At 64.2% G+C, this 16,279-nt stretch overlaps 3 protein-coding genes across 6 annotated transcripts; 1 reads left to right on the forward strand and 2 right to left on the reverse strand.

Moving 5' to 3' along the window:
• Window positions 1-68: 68 nt before the first annotated feature.
• Window positions 69-7,097, reverse strand: LOC130582731 (F-box/WD repeat-containing protein 7-like). Of its 4 annotated transcripts, XM_057381617.1 has the most exons (14): window positions 6,916-6,933; window positions 6,006-6,088; window positions 5,567-5,746; window positions 4,909-5,253; window positions 4,386-4,468; window positions 3,963-4,101; window positions 3,501-3,635; window positions 3,297-3,420; window positions 3,078-3,214; window positions 2,290-2,403; window positions 1,900-2,081; window positions 1,566-1,791; window positions 779-989; window positions 69-508 (listed from the first exon to the last, which is right to left on the reverse strand). In XM_057381617.1, exons 2-14 carry the CDS (start codon window positions 6,006-6,008, stop codon window positions 240-242), a joined length of 2,148 nt encoding a protein of 715 aa, XP_057237600.1. In that variant the 5' UTR covers window positions 6,009-6,088; window positions 6,916-6,933; the 3' UTR covers window positions 69-239. The 4 variants fall into 4 exon arrangements, with proteins under 4 accessions (XP_057237600.1, XP_057237597.1, XP_057237601.1 ...); XM_057381614.1 differs by lacking the exon at window positions 6,006-6,088 and having other exon boundaries at window positions 6,916-7,097; XM_057381618.1 differs by lacking the exon at window positions 6,006-6,088 and having other exon boundaries at window positions 5,567-5,767; window positions 6,916-6,979.
• A 69-nt stretch (window positions 7,098-7,166) lies between these two features.
• Window positions 7,167-9,854, reverse strand: RRP8 (ribosomal RNA processing 8). Its single transcript, XM_057381629.1, is given in 8 exon segments — window positions 7,167-7,382; window positions 7,980-8,076; window positions 8,182-8,288; window positions 8,587-8,716; window positions 8,977-9,361; window positions 9,439-9,541; window positions 9,544-9,604; window positions 9,679-9,854. Coding segments are annotated over 8 exon segments (1,026 nt in total). The 5' UTR covers window positions 9,711-9,854; the 3' UTR covers window positions 7,167-7,271.
• Window positions 9,855-10,016: 162 nt separating this feature from the next.
• On the forward strand, window positions 10,017-16,194 carry ILK (integrin linked kinase). The gene is made up of 13 exons (XM_057381621.1): window positions 10,017-10,158; window positions 11,645-11,738; window positions 12,810-12,975; window positions 13,298-13,393; window positions 13,480-13,576; window positions 13,669-13,752; window positions 13,864-13,949; window positions 14,203-14,312; window positions 14,595-14,722; window positions 14,820-14,941; window positions 15,024-15,123; window positions 15,199-15,329; window positions 15,562-16,194. The coding sequence occupies exons 2-13, from the start codon at window positions 11,650-11,652 to the stop codon at window positions 15,709-15,711; spliced, it is 1,359 nt and encodes a 452-aa protein (XP_057237604.1). The 5' UTR covers window positions 10,017-10,158; window positions 11,645-11,649; the 3' UTR covers window positions 15,712-16,194.
• Window positions 16,195-16,279: the final 85 nt, after the last annotated feature.

Genomic DNA, 16,279 nt, shown 5'->3' on the forward strand with positions numbered 1-16,279 from the left:
GCTGCTACCCCTCRTCAGAGGGTATGAGTTGCAGGACAGCGCTTGGGGCACACAAGCACTAGCCCCAGTACAGAAATAAACTGATATATTCTGTGTACAAAACATGCTTCTGCAGGCCTGGCCAGGCACTCCCGCGCATATAAATAAGGCCTGGCCAGGCGTCCCCCTCTGTCCTGCCCGCGGGGGCCAGCGCCTGCGCCGGGGCCACCCCTCCCGCGGGACCCCTGAGCTGGCCGGGGTCACTTAAGGTCCACATCAAAGTCCAGCACCAGCAGCTTGGTCTCCTCCGTGCCGTTGCGGCTGCCCACGGCGCACACCAGCTTTGTRTTAGAGGCACGGATGCGCCACACCACTCCCCCAGAGCCTCCACTCTCMAGGGCCACAAGGTTCCGCACAAACTCTCCTGTCTTCAGGTCCCACAACTTCACTGTCCCGTCATCCGAGCTGGTCACCACAAACTTGGAGCTGAACTGCAGGCAGGTGACAGCACTCTGATGCTTGCTGGGACCTATGGGGAAGCACTGGTAAGCCCCAGCTGCACCTGGGGCACCTACTGCTGTGTGACATCCGTCCTGCGACATCTGGCAGCTCAGAGCCACCCAGCCCTGGCCCCTCAGGGACACCCACTACTCCAGCCACGTCTGGCAGCTTGGAGCCACTCTAGCCTGAAGGGCATCCCATCCTCTCCCACTCCCCCAAGGGAGAAAGCTGCCCCCTCCCAGACCCTTGCAGGAGTGTATTTCCCACTGCTCCCCAAGGGTGAGGAATCCCCGCTCACCCTGCAGTGTCTGCAAGCACTGCCCCGTCTTGATGTCCCAGATCTTGACAGTGGAGTCGGCGTTGCCAGAAACGAGGATGTTGTCACGCAGCTCCATMCCACTGGTGAGTGACTGGTGCCCCATGAGTGTGTGCAGACAGTTCCCACTCTCCACATCCCACACGCGGATTGATGTGTCCAGGGACCCGCTCACGATGTGCGTCCCGTCGAACTGCCAGAGAGATGAGGTCCAGCTCAGCATCGAGGCCAGGAGTGTCCCCTGCTTTGGGGYTTGGCCCCACAGCTCTGGCATTCCCTGGTTTGGGATGCAGCACGCCCAGTTCCACTRCTACCAGCAGAAACCCCAGTTGTGCAGCTGAGCCAAGGGCTCACACAGCCCTTGGCTTTCTGGCCAATAGAAATGCTCCAGGGAAGGGACATAGAGGAGGGTGTGTGTCCACGGCCTATGTCTGTGGGAAGCAGGGACAGGGAGGCAGAGACTGTCCCCACAGGACATGGTCCATGTGTCCTTGCATGGCAGGTAACATCCCTTCAGGGCACAGACATGGCCCACATGTCCCTGAAAGGAACACAGGGCCCTSCATGACACCGACATGGCCCATTTATTCCTACAGCACATGTGGGACCTTTGGCACAGCTTGTGCCCCACCACTGGAAGGCAGGGGAATCATAGGGCAAGCCAGCAGGAGGGCAAGTTGTACCTGCAAGGTTTTATCTGCAGGGAGCAGGGAGGGCAGKGAGCTGGAGAGGGGGAAGGCAGCGGGASGGGATGCGYGTGTGGCCATACCTGCAATGAGTAMACGCGGTTGGTGTGCCCCTGCAGCGTATGGGTGCAGCTTTCGCTCTCGGGGTCCCACACCTTGACCGTGTAGTCATAGGCACCACTGACCACCTTGTTGCCATCATACTGGACACAGCGTACGGCTGCCACRTGCCCCATCAGCACGTGCAGGCACTGCCCCGTCTCGATGTCCCAGAGCCGCAGTGTGGCATCCCGGGAGCCACTCACCACCCTGCAGGTGAGGGGACATCTGGAGCCCAGCTGGCAGGGCAGCCTGAGGGTGACAAGCCTCACCTGCTGTGGATATCCCCCTTTCACATAGCACCCACCTACCCCATACCTGTTGCCGTGCAGGTGCATGCAACGCACGGTAGAGGTGTGTCCGTACAGAGTGTGCACGCACTCGCCGCTGTCAGCGTTCCACACCTTGAGTGTGCGGTCAGTGGAGCCACTGATGACAACGCTGTCCCTCATCTGGGAGGACCAGACCCCCCCAGTGTGGCCCACCAGCGTCTGCACACACTGTGGGGGACAGGAYGTGAGAGACAGGTGAGCCTCGCACATCTCTGCACTCCTCAAACACAGAAGAGCAGCACAACTCAATGTTCTTAACATAAAAGGCCCAAACTGACCCCAGGAATCAAGGTGTGGCGTCACCTGTACCCAGCACAGGGGTGTGGTCCCTGCCCCAGACCCCTTTGATGCCAGTGTCCTGGAGAAGACCACTCACCTCCCCCGTGACAGCTGACCACACTTTGAGTGTGTTGTCATCAGAGCCGCTTACGATGCGATTCCCRCAGAACTGCAGACAGGTGATCACGTGGTCATCATGGCCCTTCAGTACCTGCAGGAGCATAGGTATGGGGGGCAGTGACTGACCTCCAGCCCGCAGGACCTCCCAGCACAATGAGTGGTGGGAAGGTAGCAGGAGCTGTGGGGAAGAAAGGCAGACGGGTCTCCAAATCACCTGCACCCCCTGGCGCTTCTGCAGGGTAGCAGAGCTRGGGTGTGTGGTGTGTTTGGCAGCTGCTGCACAGGGGCAGGGGGCTACTGGGGTACAGGGAGTGGGGGGCTCAGGAACCTGAGACCTGCAGGAGCAAGAGAAGGGGTAGTGGGGAGTCTAGCCAGGAGCAGGACAGACTCCCAGGGAGAAATCCCTAGGGTTCTGGGACGCTGCACAGAACACAGCTGAGCCCTGGGAGACTGCACTTTTCCTGGGTGCTGGGGCTGGCTACAGTCCTGCATGGGGCCTTGGAGAGGGACAAGGGAGCAAGTCCCCTTCTCCAGACCCACAAGACCTCATTTCTGCTGCACCCAMTACTCTGCACAAGATGGTGTCAGGSCCCAACCTGAATGAAACCAGCCTTCCCCACATCAGTGACTGGGGACCTGCCCCCAGAGGGACCCCATCAGCCTCTCAGCGCTCCAGGATCTGCCCCCAGCAGAGACATCCCCAGGCCCACCTTGGGGAYCACAGCTCCTTGGAGTCTGTCCCCATTGGGATCCCCCCAGACCTACCTTGGGGGGTCGCAACTCCCCACTGCGCCAGTTCATGTCGATGCGGTGCTGGCGCAGGAAGGCAAATTTCCAGGGGCTGTACATGAATCCAGGGCTGAGAAGRCGACGCTTCCGAAGGTGTAGGGGCTCCTCAATTCCTGCAGGGGACAACAAAGGGGTGCTTTACCTGGGTCAAGCCTGGGGTGCCCAGCGCCAGCACCCACCCGGGAGGACCCTCACCTTCCTCACGGCACTTCTCCCTCCAGAGCAGATTGTCCTCGGCCAGGACCCTCCAGTAGCGGCAAGTCTGGGCAGCACGGAGCAGGTCCCGTGGCTCCAGGAAGGACAAGACATACAGGGCCAGCTGCAGGGTGGATAAGGGTCACAGAGAGGTCACCAAGGAGATCAGGTCAGGTTGGCCCTTGCTTCCCCAACTCCACTCACCTCCTTGGGCAGCAAGGAGATGAAGTCCCGCTGGAACTGCGGCTCGATGACCTGCATCATGTACTTGATCTGCGCTGGCTCGCAGCGGTCAATGAGCTCATCCAGGGCTAGCAGCTTCTCAGGGCCRCTCCAGCGCTGCAGGGAGTCCCCAAGTGACCCCTGGCTCTGTGTCCTCAGCCAGCCCAGCCACAGCCCTGGCATCCAGGGCTCTTGCCCCAGGCCCAGAGCCAGAGCCAGATGGGAGTTGGGTCACAGGCAGTGGGTCACAGGTGTTGTGTGACAAGTGACACCACCTTGGCCAGGGCTGAAACCTCCTCTGTGTTTCCTCACCCAATCAAAAACACCCAAAATCCACCACAGGCCCAACCCCTCCCCATAGTGGGAGGGGATAAGTGGGGATCCCTTAGGCTTGGTTCCTTCCCATCACACCCAGGCTGCCTGGAGCCACCAGGTGAGCTGTACCTGGAAGGTGCGGAGCCAGTCCTGTAGCTCAGGYGGGGGGGCCACTGAGGGGATGCGGCGGCGCCGGGCCTGTCCCACCTTGGCGTTGCGCAGGTCCCCAAAGGTGGTGGTGGGGCTGGGTGTGCATGGACCCAACGTCCTGGGAAAAAGAACAGGCACAGGTGAGGCTGTGGCACAGGTGGCATATGCCAGCAGTGCCCCAGGCCACACGCCAGAGGCTCTAGGAAGYGGTTCCCACCAGTGGGAGCTCCACCCCACTGACCCCTTCTCCTTGCTTCCACCYTGTTGACCCCTTGCCCACATCCAGTCCATGTTCAACCCAGGCAGCTCCATCATCCTCCGGGTGTGGGCAAAAGGTACACATTGCCCCAGCACACAAAAACYCTTTTACCTGCTGCACTCAGAGCCCCCGCCACACCTCACCTGCCATAGTCAGAGCCCTTGCACAGCTTCTTCCCRGGAGACAAGGCCCGGCCGTCTGGCCCGTTCTCTGACTTCCGCTTCATCTGTGGAACACAGTACGTTGGAGCGGCTGGGGCAAACCCAGGCAGACCCCTGCAGGCACCCTGCCCAGAGCTGCTCCCTGCAGACTCCTGCATATCCCCCCCTCAGAACTGACTCCTGCAAGGCCCCTGCTCACATCTATGGGGCAGACCCYCACCTGTTCCTGCTTTCCCCCTTCAGGGTCCATACACCAACAAGGGATCCCCATGCAGGGTGGGGGAACTGCACCAGGGCCAGGCAGGGCTAGCGACTGGGGTAGATTGTGGCAGCATCTCCTTCACTATGACCAAGAACCYCCACAGAGGGCAGGGATCTGCATGGGGGACTGGGGCAGCACCTCTTTCCCCAATGCCAGCAGTCAGGTATCATGGAGCCTCCAGCCCCCACTTTTCCCTCCGACACGTGCCCTAAATGTCTCAGCAGTCCCTGGCACCCCACTCACCTTGGGGCGCAGGTGCCTCAGCAGCCCCCCTTCGCCAGTGCGTTGCAGGTAGTCGATCCAGCGCTCTCCCAGGGTGTAGTACAGGTATATGTTGCTGCTGTCTTCCCCTTCCTCACTGCAACAGCTCCCTTCTTCCTCCTCCTCCTCCTCTTCCTCCTCCTCCTCTTCTTCTTCTTCCTCTTCCTCCTGCTCCCTGGTAGACCTGGGGGGCTCCTGTAGCCCCTGTCCCCTGGAGCCATTGGGGTCTGCTCCAGACCTGGGGGTGCCCTTCCAGGGGCGTTCTGGCTCCCAGGGCCCTGGAGCTTCCTCCTCCTCCTCCTCCTCTTCCTCCTCTTCGGCCACCACCTGAGCAGGGAAGAGGCAAAGGGCAGGGGTCACTCTGCATCAGCCTTGGGCTGCTGGAGACCAGGAACAGGGGAAGGCCAGGGGTACTGCTGGATGGCTGCCAGCAAGAGCCATGGTCCCGGAGCACAGGGGCTCTGCTCAACAGCACTGTGGACAGACACAGAGCAGAGCACTCCCAGACTCACAGGCATGAACTCCAGAACCCAGTGCAGTTCTGTCTGTGCTACCCAAAAGCTTCTTCCCTGAGTCCCTCCAGAACCAGACCTCCTCCCTTGTCACTGCACCTGTGACAAGGGGATCTTTCTGCACCTACCTGTGCTGCAGGTGCCCTGTGGTCCTCCCTGTCCCCCAGGGGATTTGGGCTGGTCTGTGGAGGCCCTTCRGGGCCCGGGCGCCGCCGGCACGTCATGCGCTGGCTATTGAGCTCCAGGATGCGTGTGGTAATGCCCTTGACATGTAGCAGGTCATCCAAGCAAGTGAAGCCCTTCAGCTCCTGCGCGGAGGGAAGTCAGCCCTGCCCAGAACAGAATCCCTCCTGCTCCCAAAGAGCCCCCTGCCCGAGCGGCCCCACAGGGAACAGTCACAGCACCGGGGCAGCTGTGAAAGCGGGGCAGCAGCCCAAAAGTGCCACCTGGGCTAGTAGCACTGTGCCCCGCAGGTGAGCAGTGCACGCATGGGGAGTGAGGCTGCAGCTCCAGGGCAGAGGGACAGCTCTGAACACACTCAAACACAKACGTGTGTGAGACACATACCATCCCGCGGGAACTCAGCCCGAGCACCTCCCAGCCCGACTTGGGATCAGATGCCTCCCCTCACCCCAGGGCTTCCGGAGCACCTGCTGTGGGATAAACCCGATGGGGCTGGGCTGACCCAAAGCAGGACCGGCGGAGAACCAGCGCGGGCCCCGGGCCCGGGAAGGGCCCAGTCTGCCCTTCAGACACGGCAGGCTTCGATTTACGGCAGGGCAGGCGCTGCTGCTGCTGCTTCCCACGAAGTGCTGCACTAGCAGCACCGCCCGGGACAGGGCCTGCTTCAGCCGCCCTCCTCTTGTGTTACCGGCTTCTGCCCTCCCCCTTCCCGGTGTTCCCAGCTGCCCCCACCCCTTTACCCCCGCTTTTCCAGTCCAAAACACGCCAAGCGCTCCCAGCCCTGCCCTGTCCGGACGCGGCGCTGCCCATCCCCACAGCAGGAGGGCAGGGCTGCCGCTGACCCGCCCGTACGAGCCGGGCTGGGGTCCGCGGTGCCGCTCCCGCTGCCCCCGGYCATGTCACCGGTCGCCGCAGGGTCTCCCCGCAAGCACTTTCCGCCCCATCATCGCCGGTGACAGCGTTCTCAGGTGGTCGGGGGGAGATGCCCGTCCCGTCGGAACCCRCGTTTCCCCCATTCCCTCCTCCGACCCGGGGCGCTGCCTGGACCGGCCGCAAGGAACGGCAGCACCGGGRGCAGCTGCGCTCGCCCGGCGCCGCGAGCTCGGGGCGAGACCCGGGGATCCCGGGCCGGCCCCGCCTGTCCCAGCTACCGGGACGGAAACGACACCGTCGCCCCTGCACTCGCCCCGCAGCCCCCACCCCGCGACCCACACCACCACCGACACCCCCGCCTCGAGGTCCCGGGGCTAGGTCGCTCAGCGCGGGRTGTCGTCCCCGCCGCTCCCCTCCGCACCTCTCTCTTGCGGACGATACCGCGGGCGCGGCGGCGGCCGATGCCGCTGAGGGCACCCTCCAGCTCGGCCACACCGGCACGGTTGATGTCSAGCTTGGCCCCGGCGGGGCCCGGCCCGCCCGGCCCCGACATCCCGGTACCGGCCCCGGGCGCTGCCGCCGCGCAGGCCCGACAGCACCGCGCACGCGCGGCCTCGCCACTTCCTCCAGCCCCGCCCGCCCTGCAGAGGCGCACGCGCAGCTATGAGGAAACAGCGGCTTTATTGGTGATTGCGGGAGGGGCGGGGCCGAGGGCGGGAGGGGCGGGGCCGAGGGCGGGAGGGGCGGGGCCRAGCAGCGYGGCCCCGCCCCTCCCGGTCACCGCCGCTTGTACAGGCACGGCAGCAGGCGCAGCCCGGGAACGGGGTCCGGCCGGGCCGGGCCTGTCTTGGCGAACTCCAACAGGTAGAAGTAGGAGCTGGAGAGGTCCTGGAGGCGCGGGGACACCCTTTGTCATCATGGAACCCGGAACCCCCAGCCCCCTCCAGCACCACTCACTGCCGGCCTGACACTGCAGCCTCAGTAAGCCCCAGAGCCCTCTTTTRCCCAAACCCTGGCTTCAAAGCCTTTGTGTGCCCTGACTACCGCAGACCCCGATGTATTCCTCAAAATGCTCCACACCCATCATCAACCCCCACAATTTCTCCAGGCCCTGGGACCCCCAACCCCTTCCTGGGCTTCACTCCCACCTCTGGGTCCCACAGTACAATCCCAGTGTGCCCCAGACCCCTTTAACCCCTCCCAGACCCCAGCACCCCATCCCAAACTGCCACAGCCCATCCCCCATGGGCCCCAGGACTTCCAAATCTTCCCCCAGAACTCCACCCCTGTGTGTACAGGTCCCTCCCTTCTCCCATGTGCAATTTCCCATGCACCAATTCCTTCCACCCCGTCTGTTTTCACTGATACCATGTCTGCTCCCCTCAGCACCAGGCTGGGACATAATACTCCTTGGGCTTCTTTCCTGGGCTCCCCTGTTCCTGCTGCACCCAGTGCCCAGCCCTAGGCACACTTGAGGGCACACACCTTGGAGACAGTCCTGAAGCCCAGCTGCATCATGGCCTTCAGGAAGGCACGGATGTCCTCAAAGCGGCTGGCCACCTCGGCCACCATCAGGGTGCCCCTGCAGTCATTTGAGCTCTGAGCAGGGCATTCAGGTCTCCCCAGGACACTGCTCAGCATCCCTGCTCCTCTCCCAGTCCCCTACAGCCCCATAATCTCTGCCTACCTGAGCTTGAGCACACGGTTGGCCTCTCCAAGGATCTCCTGCAGGTTGGTGCCCATCAGCGCCAAGCAGAACACAGCCACATCSACCGACTCAGCTGCCAGGGGCACCTGCCCACCCCGGGACACCCCGGAGGAGAATGATGACATGGCCTGGCAGCCCCTCTGCATACCTCCGTCAGGTGGAGGATGGTGATACTGATGGGGCTGGGCAGAGCCCCCARAGTCTCCAGGCTTGTGAGTTCAGCCATGCCCCATCTCTGGGTGCCCAAGGAATGCCCCAGTTTTCCAACAGACACACCTGTGCTGCCCCTCCCGCATGGGGTCCTCGGGGTCACTATCCCCCCACCTGCACCCCTGCARCCTGCCAAGCAGCACCCACTCCCTATGCCGGGAGTGCCCCCAGTACCTTTGCCATGTCACAGACGGTGACCCGCGGACTCAGTGGCAGCAGGTCGAAGCAGTGCACCTGGTTCTTGACACTGGCGGCCAGCGTGCAGTCCCCGCACCCAAAATCCGCCACCACCAGCGATGCGGGCCTGGGGCAGGGGCAGCGGGGTCAGAACGGTACGGTCCGGCCCAGTGCCGTGCCCRCTCCACCTCCCGTCCCCACGACTCCCCCGCCCAACCGCTCACCGGTCCCCCAGTCATGCCCCGGCCACACCGCTCACCCCTTGGCCCCGCCGCTCGCCGGCCCCCCGGCCATCCCCCGTTGGCGCGCTCCTCGGTCCATCCCCCSGGCCCCATTCACCGGCCCCTCCGGTCCATATTCTCCCTTAGCCCTGGCCCTTCCGCTCACCGGCGGCGCAGGTAGCGCACGATGCGCTGCACGGGGCGCTCGGGCCAGCGCCGCACCTGCCGCTCGAAGCCCCGGTGGTACAGGTGGAAAGCGGCGGGGTCGGCGCGGAAGAGCTCCGCCGCGTCCTGACTGCTCCCAGTGTAGAGCTGCTGGTTCAGATACCGGAACCGGGCGCCGAGCAGCCGCTCCTCCATTCGCGCGCGGAGCGCCGCCGACCGGCCCGAGCGGGGCTCCGGAGGAGCCTCCGCGGGGCTCGGCGGGTCCGGGGGGCCCGGACCCGAGCCCCGCTTTGCGTTCAACCCCGCCGGCGGCTCCTGCTGCCGCTGCCGCTTCTGCCGGTTCCGTCGCTGCCTCCGGCTCAGCCCCGCCGGCTCAGTCGGGCCACCTGAGGGCATCGAGAAGAGGATTAGGGCAAGCAGGCGGCTCCTTGCTGCCCGCCGTGCTCTGGAGCCGCCCCACTACCTGTGTCCGGGCGCTGCCCACTTTCCCGGGGCTCCTCGGGACCGGCCGGGARGTCCCCCGTCACAGCCCGCGGCCCGCCGGCCTTCCTCCGCTTCCGGGGCCGCTTCCGCACCGCCTCGCCGTCCCAGCCGCTCCCGGACAGCCGCCTCTTCCCCGCCGCGGGGCCCTATGCAGGGTGCGGGCCGTCAATGCCGCRCGCCCGGGACTGGCGCGGCCCGCAGCCCTCCATCACCCGCTTACCGGCAGGCCCGAGCCCCGCGGCTCCACCGCATCGTTCCAGCCCTGCTCCGCGAACATGGAGCGGGGACCCTGGGTCGGGACCGACACCCACGTGCAGCCGCCCGAGACGCGCCGCGGGAACAGCGCCCACCTTGCGGCCCGGAGGACCGGCCGGGGGCCTTGGCTGCAGGGGTGGGGCCGCGGACGCCCCGCCCCATCCCCGGCAGGATAACCGCTCCCCCCCCGACAATTTGGCACGCCCTATGCTCCATGCCCCCACCCCCACCCCCGTGACCGCGCTCCCGCCCGGTGGCCCCGCCCCGCCCGGTGGCCCCGCCCCGCCCGGTGGCCCCGCCCGGTGGCTCTGTCCGGTGCCGTGCGGTGCGGCCGTGGCCGGTGCGGGTTCCGGCCGGCAGGGGGCACCACCTTGGGGAGGAGTCCCCGCGCTGTCCCGCGCCCGCCGCAGCCGCCGCCCTGCGGAGCCGCCGGGACACGCACCCGGTAACGGCGGGACGGGACCSGCACCGAGCGGGGAGGGGTTGGGGGAGACCTGGGTACGGCTGCGGGCGACCCGAAGCGGGGGCTGAGGCGGAGGGGGACCTGCCGGGGCCGGGTGGGAAGCTGCAGAGGAGAGGTGCGGGGTGCAGGGAAGAGTTTGGAGGTACAGGGAAGAGGTTTGGGGGTACAGGGGAGGGATTGTGGGGGCTGAAGGGGAGGGACTGATGGGGCCGCAGGGCAGAGCGGAGCCCTAGCAGCTGATTTGGTGTAACATGGGGGGACTGTGTCTCCACATCCCGTCCCTTGCCCCGGGGCTGAGCAGGGCCGAGGTGGGCGCATGGCCATCCTGCCAGGGCTGGGGCTGGGCGGTCCTGGCAGCCCGGCGGGACTGGGTAGGGCCCGGTGCCTGACAGGAGGGCGCAGCTCCGGGCTGAGCAGGGGACAGGGTGGGGTGTCCCCTGGTGGGGTGTCATCACTGCGGTGACAGCAGGGTGAGGTCCCACAGGATTAGGACTGGTGTGGGATGTCTTAGGTACCCCCTTTCCTGGGGTGCCCCCAGATGGGTGGGGTATAAATCTCATCCGGGACTGCGAGTATTCTGCAGCCAGGATAGGGTCAATGCTGCCATGGATGTGCTGGGGCCATTCTGGGGCCTATAAGACCCTGGGAGGGGTCCAGGGCTTGGCAGTCCCACCCCTCCAGAGCTGCCTGGGGCAGGGGGTGCAGGCAGAGTTCTTGGGGGCAGCTGCAGGYGCTGTCAGCTGGTGGGGGTCCCTCTGTGTCTGGGTGGGTATCAGGCCCTGGGGGGGGTCCAGCAGTGGCAGGTTTGAACCCTGATGGCTGCACATCATACGTTATATTCAATCTGTGTCCCCAGCGGGGCTCACTCCATGTCCCTGCTCAACACCACAGACCCCCAGACAGGGGCTCCCACAGTCACAGACAGGGTCTTGGGGGACACAGGGAGCAGGAGGGAGCTCTGTGCCTGGCTCTGAACTGTGGTGTCCATCRATCCAAGGGGAGTGGGGCCTTGTGGTCCCGGTTTCTGAGCATGGTGCCATGTCAGGCCCAGCCAAGGGGGTCAGGAGGGTCATGGGGCAGCAGGATTCAATGCCAGGGATGCTGAGCTCCCCCGGCCTCATTCCCCCACCAGATGTGTGAGATCCCATCTCGAGKGTGCTGAGCTCTCTTGGCTTCGCTCTTCCCTGGAGCTGCGGCCACCAGGGCCGGCTGTGCCCCATGATAAGCCCAGGGTGCCAGCCTGTCTTCCTGTGGGTAGCCACAGTCCTGCTGGAGTCACCCACGAGCTTCTCCATGGGCTGCTGGTCTGGCTTCAGCCCGGACCTCAGCTTGCCTGCGGCTTCCTGGAGCACTGCACGGATGCGGTGGGAGGGACAAGGAGGGGGCCAGGAGGCTCCTGTACATGCTGTTCCAGGGACCTCCCAGCTGAGGGGGATCAGGGTGTCCTTACCCACGTCCCCTCCTGCAGCTGCCATGGATGACATCTTCACACAATGCCGGGAGGGTAACGCGGTGGCTGTGCGGCTATGGCTGGACAACACCGAGAATGACCTCAACCAGGGGTGAGTGGGGCTGGGCTGGGCCAGGGGGGCTGTGCAAGGCTGGGAGGGCTGGGCTGGGGTCTGGTTTCCGCTGGTCTCCATGGAAAGGCGGGGGGCAGGCAGCGGGACACAGCTCCTCCCCGCTGGAGGAAGTTACCGCATCGCTGAGGCACGAGGCCGAACATCCTCTGGCCACTTCCTTGCGGCCACAGCCAGGCTCAGCTGGGCCGGGGGAACCTTCCCTGTCCCCATGCTGGCAGCTGTGTCTGTTGACCATATCCTCATGTCCCCATCYGCTCTCTGGGGAGCACCATGGCAGATGCGTGGGCACACAGCCRGTACCGCTGAAGATGGGAGTTGTGAAGGGCACTCTGTGTGCCCAGCTGTCTGCTCCCCACAGCCCATTTCAGGGTCCTGCAGGACCGTGGGGTCCAGCATGTGCTTATGGCCATTCAGGAGCCATGCTCGGGCTGGGTGTGGGGCTTGGAGCATCTGCCTGCAGCGKGTGCAGCTGGCACAGATTGACCCCATACCACGACCCTGGCCAGACCCTGGCTGTGGCATTCTGGACATGCWCCAGACAAATGGCCTTCCTTGGCTGTGCCTCCTTGCTTCTCCTGGGGGTCTCAGGCGCATGGAGTTCTCCCAGACCCACAGAAGGTGCGCAAGGGACTGGGGTGTTCTGTGCCAAGGTACCCCTTCTGCGGGGCCATGGTGGGGGCAGATGTGGTCTGCTGTGCCAGGGGGCTGGAGCGGGGCCGGAACTGGGGAGAACCTGGGCTGGAGGGGAGCTGGGGCTGCGGCAGCCCCTCTGCCAGTTCCTGATCTCCATTTAAGGCCTGACTGCCACCTCCTCCCTTACTTGGCCATGGAAGCGGGGGATGGGGACAGGATCCGGCTGTGATTCAGCCTTGAAGGAGACAGGATTTGGCCTGGGCTGGTGGGGCCCTGGTGGGGGTGGGTGAGAGTGGGATGGATGCTGAACCCTGTCCCTTGGCCCCTGTGGCTGGTGTTCTGAGGATGATGCCGGGGACGCCTGGGCCAGGGGGCCAGGGGGTCAGATCTGAGCAGAGGCCCCCCAYCATCCTGCAGGGATGACCATGGGTTCAGCCCCCTGCACTGGGCCTGCCGCGAGGGCCGTTCAAACGTGGTGGACATGCTCATCATGCGGGGGGCTCGCATCAATGTGATGAACCGAGGGGATGACACCCCACTGCACCTGGCTGCCAGCCACGGCCACCGAGACATCGTGCAGAAGGTACCTGTCCCCTGTGCCAGCACCTGCCCATCCCCAGCCCCTTTGTAGCCCACTGCACTACCCACACAGGAGTTGTTCYGTCAGGAAACACCTGGCATCTGCCCAGCACCTCTGAGTTCCCCACTCCTCACAGACTTCCTCCAAATCCTACTGAGCCCCACAGCAGCTCAGCCCCCTCCCCARTGTGCTGCTCCCAATGTGCTGCCCCTGCATTCCTCAGAGCAAGGCACAAGGAGGATRGGGACTGTCCTGGGCTCATGGGGATCTTGCCTGGGCTTACAGGGACAGTCCTKGGCTCACAGGGACTGTTCCCCATCCCCAGCTGATGCAGTTCAAAGCGGACATCAATGCAGTGAATGAGCACGGGAACACACCGCTGCACTACGCCTGCTTCTGGGGACACGAGCAAGTGGCTGAGGTGAGTGGGGGCATTGGCAGGAGAGRGGATGAGGGGTGGGGACTGAGAGAAGATCACAAACCACAGCCCTCACTCTGCTCCCACAGGACCTGGTGGGCAGCGGGGCCCTAGTCAGCATTGCTAACAAATATGGTGAGACCCCCACAGACAAGGCCAAGACACCACTGCGAGACATCCTGAAAGGTACGAGAGTCCCTCGGAACCCCATAACTGATGCAGCCTTTGGCCAGCTACAGGAGGCTCTGGGTGCTACCCCCCTCCTCCTCCCTCTGCAGAGCGTGCTGAGAAGCTGGGCCAGAGCCTCACCAAGATCCCCTACAAGGACACGTTCTGGAAGGGCACGACCCGCACCCGGCCCAGTAAGGACTAGGGGTCCCTTGGGGGGTGCCACGGATCCCCTGTGACCTGCTGGCACTGCCTCCTGGATCCAGCAGCYGCGGGCATCCATCCACCATCCACTTCTACTGTAGGGAATGGGACCCTGAATAAACTCGCTGGGATTGACTTCAAACAACTGAGCCTGAGCCAGAAACTGAATGAGAACCAGTCAGGAGAGGTGGGTCCCTCCTTCCCCAGGTGGGTGCTGTGCCCATGCAGATCGCTGTGTCTTGGCCCAGCCGGGCAYAGCCAGTCTGGGGTCCTGTGGCCAGGGGCAGGGATGGGGCTTCTATCTGGCTCAAGGGGCTTCCTCTTAYTGTGTACCCTTGGTCCCATGGGTTCCAGGGGCTCCTCAGCCCCCTGTGGGGGCCTGGGGATGCTGGGAACTCTGTGCCCCTTTCACGGTGCCTGTGTTCCTGCTCCTTCTCCAGCTGTGGAAGGGGCGCTGGCAGGGCAATGACATAGTAATCAAAATGCTGAAAATCCGGGACTGGACAACGCGGAAGAGCCGGGACTTCAACGAGGAGTACCCAAAACTGCGGTGAGTGCTGCACCTGCCTGGAGCCACCTTGGCACATGCATAGGATTCCCACCAGCACTCGACCCCGGCCATGCCAGCACCTTCTTGGGGCCACTCTGGCACCTTCCCAGGCCAACAGCAGCTCCAAGGGGGTATGGGGCAGGCAAGAGCTGCCTGGCTCCRCGGGGCCAGGAACGCTCCAGGGTGGTGGCCAAGGCTAGGAGTCTCTGGGGGATGGCAAAGGGCAGAAAAGAGGGTGCAGGCAGCCCCTCCCTGTTCTCAGGGCTGTCACTTCTCTTGCAGGATCTTTTCCCACCCCAATGTGCTGCCAGTGCTGGGTGCGTGCCAGGCCCCTCCAGCCCCCCACCCGATCGTCATCAGCCACTGGATGCCCTATGGCTCCCTGTACAACGTCCTGCATGAAGGGACCAGTGAGTGCGGGGGGACAGTGTGTTTGGGGCCAGCAGGGCCTCTCCAGCCACAGCCCTGGGCTTAGGGTGGGTTGACCCCCTGTTACCCCCTTCCCAGATTTTGTGGTGGACCAGATGCAAGCAGTGAAGTTTGCCTTYGATATCGCACGGGGCATGGCCTTCCTGCACACGCTGGAGCCCCTCATCCCACGGCATCACCTCAACAGCCGCAGCGTTATGGTAAGTGGGGGCACAGCTGCCTTCCCAAGACAAGGGGGCTCTCAAGACAGGAGGGCTTCTGCTGACCACCCACTCTCCCCAGATCGATGAGGACATGACAGCACGAATCAGCATGGCTGACGTCAAGTTCTCCTTCCAGTGCCCAGGGCGGATGTACGCCCCGGCCTGGGTGGCCCCCGAAGGTAAGTGGCCAATTCCCAGCACCCTGGACTGGCCCTCTCACCCCCAGCCCCACTCAASCCCCAGCCATCCCCCAGCCCTGCAGAAAAAACCAGAGGAGATCAACCGACGCTCGGCTGACATGTGGAGCTTCGCGGTGCTGCTGTGGGAGCTGGTGACACGTGAGGTGCCCTTCGCTGACCTGTCTAACATGGAGATTGGTATGAAGGTGAGAGGGTGGGGGCAGCAAAGGAAGTRATTTGAGAGTTAGGGGAGAAGTTCTGGCCATWGAGGGTGGTGAGGCCCTGGCACAGGTTGCCCAGAGAACTTGGGTTGCTCCATCCCTGGAAGTGTCCAAGGCCAGGTTGGACAGGGTATGGAAGYACCTGGCATGTGGAAAGTGTCCCTGCCTGTGGGAGCAAGGTCCCAATCCTGACTCTGGGCCCTCTTTTTRCTCACAGGTTGCACTGGAGGGGCTACGTCCCACCATCCCCCCTGGCATCTCCCCCCACATCTGCAAGCTGATGAAGATATGCATGAACGAGGACCCAGCCAAGCGCCCCAAGTTCGATATGATCGTGCCCATCCTGGAGAAGATGCAGGAGAAGTAGAGGGGAGGTGCCTCCCCCCTCCAGTACTGCCTTGCACCCCCCGCCACCCCCAAGTGCCTTTAGCCCTAGAGCCAAGGGGAGCAGAGGACACCCCTAACCCTGAGCCAGCCATGGACACACGGTACAGATGGCACTGCCTGCACTGGAGCTCTGCAAGCTCCAGACCCCCACCCAGGGTAGCCCCTCACCAACCCAACCTCTGGGCAGCCCCCAATCCAGTGCAGCCCCCCTACCTGGGGCAGCTCCCCAAACAGGCATGGTGTGTGGCCTGGCCCTGCTGCCAGGGAATGGGGCTGTGGGGCCCCTGTCCCCTYGCTGGGTACAGCCCAACCTAGGACTCAGCCCCTCAAGGCTGGGGGRRAWGGGGCAGGCCAGGAGGGACTGCCCATGGTGCCCAGCACTGCCCCTGCTTTGCGCTTCACCAGCCACTTCCCTCTGGCCCCGGAGTGGCCACTGGCAACCAAATAAAAGTTTGGTATGGAATCAGCTGCTGGGGTTCAGGGTGGGGGAAAGGGGGAGAATTGGTTGGGGGTGGGGGGCTGGAATGATTGGGTGGCTGGGATTCACA

This window comes from Malurus melanocephalus, unplaced genomic scaffold (genome assembly GCF_030028575.1).
Source record: "Malurus melanocephalus ecotype Western Australia unplaced genomic scaffold, MMel_1.1 scaffold_518, whole genome shotgun sequence".
Classification (NCBI taxonomy): domain Eukaryota; kingdom Metazoa; phylum Chordata; class Aves; order Passeriformes; family Maluridae; genus Malurus; species Malurus melanocephalus.